At 34.1% G+C, this 6,000-nt stretch overlaps 1 protein-coding gene across 1 annotated transcript in view; it reads right to left on the bottom strand.

Annotated features, from left to right (window-relative positions):
- Nucleotides 1–288: 288 nt before the first annotated feature.
- LOC148951108 (methylglutaconyl-CoA hydratase, mitochondrial-like) overlaps nucleotides 289–6,000 on the bottom strand; it is a 21,604-nt gene continuing 15,892 nt past the window's right edge. Inside the window, exon 2 of the mRNA XM_089090640.1 lies at nucleotides 289–1,314. Coding sequence (XP_088946766.1) covers nucleotides 428–1,314 — 887 coding nt within the window. The 3' untranslated portion in view covers nucleotides 289–427. The remainder of the gene's footprint in view (nucleotides 1,315–6,000) is intronic.

Here is a 6,000-nt window from a genome sequence, read left to right as displayed (position 1 = left end):
ACAAAGAGATACTAGATCTTTAACGCCAAGGTCCCGAAAAGTATTGCAGGAGCTCAGACTCCCTAAATACGCAACGAAAACCATAGATGTCACTAAAAAACATAAGTTCTTTAGATAGACCAAGCATGTGTTAGGGTCATACAAGTTCAATACTGTTTGTGATAATTATAGAAACGAAAAACTCCAGGGCAGAAGATAAAATTTTGATGCTGATCTACAATTCATATGATCCTATATGTTTTAGTTTATATTTTGCTGTTAAGCTACAAATAGAACTGAGAATTGATCATAAATTAGCTTTATTATGGGTTAGAATTTATTACACAGAAACAAGACAAACGACAACTACAACAATTAATATAGTAAACAAGTAAAAGTTCTGGCTTGAAAAGCATCCACTCAGTAATATATTTCCAAGTATCATTAATTATTCACCCCTGTATTTAGGTAGCCTTTTTTCTTTGAAGGCAAGGAGACCTTCCACTCTGTCTTTAGTGGGTATGATTTGAGCATAATATGCTTCTTCATAAGCAAAGCCAGAATTTATGTCCACTTCACTGCCATTATTTATTGCTTTTTTAGCCAAGGATACTGCAATTGGACCATTCGCTGATATTTCTTCAGCAAGATCAAGAGCTGCATTAAAGGCAGCGTCACCTTCATCATTTTGTTGAACTGATTTATTCACAAGCCCAATCATTTCACTTTGTTTTCCATCAAGGACCCGTCCAGTGAATATCAGTTCTTTAGCCTTTGCAGTACCTACTAGTCGAGTTAATCTTTGAGTGCCACCTGCGCCAGGAATGATGGCCAACTTAGTCTCAACAAGGCCTAATTTGGCATTATGAGAAGCGGTTCTCAAATCACAAGCTAAAGCCATTTCCAAGCCACCGCCGAGGGCAGCACCATCCAAAGCTGCAATAACAGGCACAGAAAGATGATGAATTTTCGCCATCATTCCACGCAATCTTGTAACAAAAGGGCCCACTTCGTTTAGAGGCATAGTTGCTCTTTCTTTGAGATCTGCTCCAGCACAAAAAATTCCTGGTACTAAGCTTCTAATAATTACACAACGAACTCGATTGTTGTTTTCTATTTCATCAAGAGCATTGTAAAACTCTTTAACGAGATTTTTACTGAAGGAATTCTTAGCTTTGGGCCGATTCATGCCGAGAACAACAGTTCCTTCATATTTGTCATTCAACAGTTTTACTTCGAGATCTTTATTTTCTTCTTCTTTTAGAGGAATACTATTCAAGACAGGTGACCAGCTCAACATTTTCGTCAACATGAAGAAGGGGAGAGGTTTATTCCCTGCAAAACCGATTCTGGTCAAGCATAAGTTTAATGCAAATATATATTCAAAAATAAACAACAAGCATCAATTAGATACCACTAAAATAAAAACCACAGTACTGACTACAAACAAAGCAATCTAAGAATTGAGGCCATTTTTTTTCAAGAATGTGGAACAGAACCACCTATAGATGTTTCGATTACAAAAGCAAAAAGTCATTACCTGACACATTGTAATAAATAAAATATTCAAGAGTTTCTTGTTTGGTTTGCCTACTCAACTGTTTTAAATAACATAACTCCTTTTTTGTATTTTTTTTTTTATAACAAAAAGACAGCAGGGTCTTTGCAATTATTTACCATATCCAGATTGTTTTATGGTGCCCATGAGAGCATTTATAGAATATTATACAAAAAAATATTCACTTGGGAAAAATTCTTTTATTTGACAGTGAAACAACAATGAAAAAAATACTGGATATTTTGGTCACATACATGGTAGCCGTCTTCAGAAGATATACTAAAATAATACAAATAAAACATCAACATTTAAACAAAACAAAACAATCAATTACATATTGTTTAATGCTCTTATTTTCTTCAAAGAAGTTACAAATGCGAATACATCTGATTTTCCAGGTCATAAAGAAAGTTATTAAGAAATTTGGACTTAATTAGTGGTACAAGATCTGGATAAGTCCATTATTAACAAATACTTTTGTTGAAAATAGAGAAACAGTAGCATTAAACTCATATTTTTTAAACATAAATTCTGGGGATATTATATGGACAATATAATTTCAGTGTGAAAATATGGGGAGGAACAACTAGAAGGTTTTTTCGAATTTCTCTTTTTTTGGTGGGGAGAGGATCTAAAATTTACAGTTGAAATTAAAAGAGAATACAAAACTTCCTTTTCTTGATGTTCTTCTTTTAATGAATGAAAATAGTTTGGTCTGGACTTCAAATCTACAGAAAGCCAACTAACAACAATAGATACGTGTCTTTTTTCTCTAATCATGGTTGCCAAATAAAAGTTGGCTTAATCATTTCTTTAACAAACCATATTTTTAGTGCCTGTTCTCCGAAATTTATAGAGAAGGGGTTGTCTTTCCTGAGTGATGTACTAATAAGTAACAATCATCCAAGTTGGTTGATTGACCAGACTTTCAAGAATAATAAAAAAAAAATCTGGAGATTTCTAAGGAAGTCTTAGAGACAACTGGGGAGAAGTATGTTTTTGCACTTTACCATATGCCCCATGGCTGAATGAAAAACTAGAAAAAAAAATTAAGTAATGGTTTAAAGGTAGGTTTAAAAAGTAATAACATTTTAAGTAGTTTTCTGAATTCTGGAAAGGATGGAAGTTCAGTGGAGCATCAAAGTGGAGTCTATCAGATCGCTTGTACTTATCAAAGCTCCTATGTAGGATGTACTAACCAGAAGTTAAAAAATAGATTACTACACTAAGGATCTATTTTGTCAACCCTAAAGCAAAAATCCAAATCTGAAAATTTCACATCAGCTCTATTTGAACACATTTAATTATGCTTAAAAATGTCTCTCTGTTTTCTAGGGATCAGGGTTTATAATAAGTTTTTAGGGGAACCACTGAAATTAAAGAAAGTCTTATTCAAAAACCTGGTTTTGAACAGAAATGTAGGTGAATCTGGCTTAAATTCAATTCATGGTAATTTACTACCGTTGAATAAAATAAATTTCGTTTCCCTCAATACCACTTACCTTTGTTTACCTGATAATGAACCTTCACATAGGTGGAGAAATCACAAGGGTAAATAAATCTCTCCAAGACTTATTAGTATGAAATGTATGGAATTGGGAGGAATTTAGGCTAACAAATGCAATTTGGGTACATACACAGAGTCATATCTATCTGATGGGAAGTAAATGAGGAATGGTCATGCATTGTACAAGAGATATTTCTGAATCTCTAGCTCTATGTCTAGAAAACACAGTTGTATGAACTACTGCATAAACCTTTGAGAGGGAAGTTGCCTCACCACTTCTAGTATTTACCCTTACACTTGGAATCTATAACAATTGTCAAATACAAAAAAAAAGAAAGAAGTGTAAATCATCAACATACCGAGGAGACATAGTCCATTGCAGCACAAGAAGCCTGTAAGTTTACTGAAACAAATATATACTAAAAATATACACTTTATTAGTAGTCCAAGCTATAACATTGACAAAGGTGAGTTTTAACATCCTGATTTTCTAGTCTAGGCATTACTAGTCTTTGAGAAAAAAACTTGAACACCATGAATGATTCACATGATCAGAAACATTAGTTGCCTTCCAAATTGATAGGTAGGGTGGGTATCTAAAGTCTTGTAAGTTGCTGTATGTTATTTTAAGTGCCAAGTCCTGTATCTAGTTGGTTATCACCAAATTGATATAGGGAGAGATTTGAAGTCCCCAGCTATGACCAGATTACCTTTATGTGATGCACTGACTGCTTGAAAATAACATGCTATAGTTTATTCTATATCGACCTTAGATGGAGCAGAAAGGCTTCTATATAGACAAACAATTCTTGAAACACCATGGTTAAATGGAACCTTTAGATCAAAGCCAACCAGCTCAACAAAATCACTAATAGGGAGAGTATCTACCACTTTATTATAATATTTTGCTCTAACACCCCTACTGTAATTACTTGAACTCAAGTTTAACAATACCTGGTATCCAGAAATAGAGATATGACTATCATCTAATCTAGTATTAGAAATCAACTCTGTTAACAATATGCCAACATGGATTTCAAGCAGTAAAGTCAGTAGAAACAAACTTGTTAATTTATCAGGGCCTACCTATGGATGTCCTGTTGCTTGATCTTGCAATAGTGTTTTACAAATTTCTATATCTACAACTGAAAATAAAACTCATCTTGTGTGGAATTAGAGCACAACTGATAGGTTGCATCTCAGCATTTCTTACTGATAGAATGCTGAGAGTGAGATGTTTTACTAATGAAGGGGAATCAACACTCTCTGAGAGATGTGAAGTCACCAATGGTGTTCTGCAGGGTTGTATCTTGGGACCTACCCTGTCTGATATCTATATAAATGATATTTTTAACTGGCAACAAATTGTCTCATTCTCTAGGCTGATGATTCAAAGCTGTTTGGTGACATGGCACATGAGTTCCAAAAATGACAAATGGAAAGTTATACATTTTGGCAAGTCAACCTAAGTTTTAATTTTACTATGGTCAATCTAACTGTTAATAACATACAAGAGCTAGAAAATGTGTGGATGAAAGAGATCTTGGTATTGTTGACAACAACAATGTAAACTCTACTCAAACTTCAGGAAGACTGAGTCTTATACAAACTCTGTCTTTAGCCTCTTGAAGAGTACTAATTTTATTAGTATATACACTTTTTTATTGTTTTAAAAAATAAAGTTGTGAGACAGAGTCAAACTTTAGCGTAAAGAGCGAGGCGTTGAGGAGGGGACAGCCCCTTTCATATACGGAATAATTTCTGTTCGTTTTAAGTTTTAATATCGCTCCTTACTTTCAGTTTAAAAAACTTGTTTTTTTTACTTAATTTCTGATCGTTTTTTAGTTAATGCAGCATTTATTTGCATAAAAACTTTACTTTTCTTTTGCTAAATGGATGTCTTTACAAATTAACTTACGTAACTAACTTCTATATTCGTATATTTTTCTTCTGGCAAAAAATACAAAGTTGCAGATTTTTGCAGATATGAGCTTGAAACCTATGTAATAGGGTTTTCTGATACGCTGAATTCTGACGGTGTGATTTTCATTAAAATTCTTTCACTTGTAGGGGATGTTTCCCCCTCTTTAAAAAATCGAGTAAATTTTCTCAGGCCTGTAGCCTTTGATGAGTAATACTAAACTTAATAAAATTTATATATTTAGGATCAGCATTATAAACACATTCTTTTGATACATTTATTGACATCAAAATTCCGTTTTTAAAAGTTTCGATTACTATTGAGCCGTATCGCTTGTTTTTTTATTGTTTTTTTATTACGTATATGTTATTACTTATATGAGGGGGTTCTCCTCTTAGTCAATACCATGCTCTATACGTTAAAAGTAAAAAAAAAATTTTGATTCACAAACCCCAGAATCACAAAGGCCGTTTAATTAGAATAGATAGCTATTTTGAAAGCACTAAAAAAAACTGTAGCGTAAAGAACGAGGTATTGATTTGGGGGAGAACCCCTCACATACGTTATAATTTCTGTTCGTTTTAAGTTCTAATATTTCTTCTTACATTTCAGTAGAAAAAACTTGTTTTTTTTATTTAATTTCTGATCGTCTAATGATCGATTTAATTTCTAATGCTTGGAAATCCGGCGCCCCCTTCATAGAAATGTCTCTTACCCCAAAGAAACATCCTCCACAGAAATATTCTCCAGAGTAACCCCCTCCTCTAGCCCCCCCCCCAGATAAATCCTTCCTGAAAATGGTTGTATACTTCCCAATAACCAATAAATAATGCTGGCAAGTCCGGCGCCCCCTTCATGGCAATTTCCCGTCCCCCATGAAAACTGCCATCATGAACAGATCCTCCACCATCACCCCCGCCCCACCCGTCCCTCCCACTACCCCAAAAAAAACCTCCGGACAACTTCTGTATACTTCCCCATAACCCATACTATAGGTTAACATGGGGTAAAGTTCATAACTTTTAGCCCTCCCTC

The sequence above is a fragment of the Artemia sp. Qi Xiang Cuo genome, chromosome 6 (assembly GCF_049724085.1).
Source record: "Artemia sp. Qi Xiang Cuo chromosome 6, ASM4972408v1, whole genome shotgun sequence".
NCBI classification, from domain to species: domain Eukaryota; kingdom Metazoa; phylum Arthropoda; class Branchiopoda; order Anostraca; family Artemiidae; genus Artemia; species Artemia sp. Qi Xiang Cuo.
The sequence above is the reverse complement of the archived record's forward strand: the minus strand, read 5'-3'. Positions and strand labels throughout refer to the sequence as shown.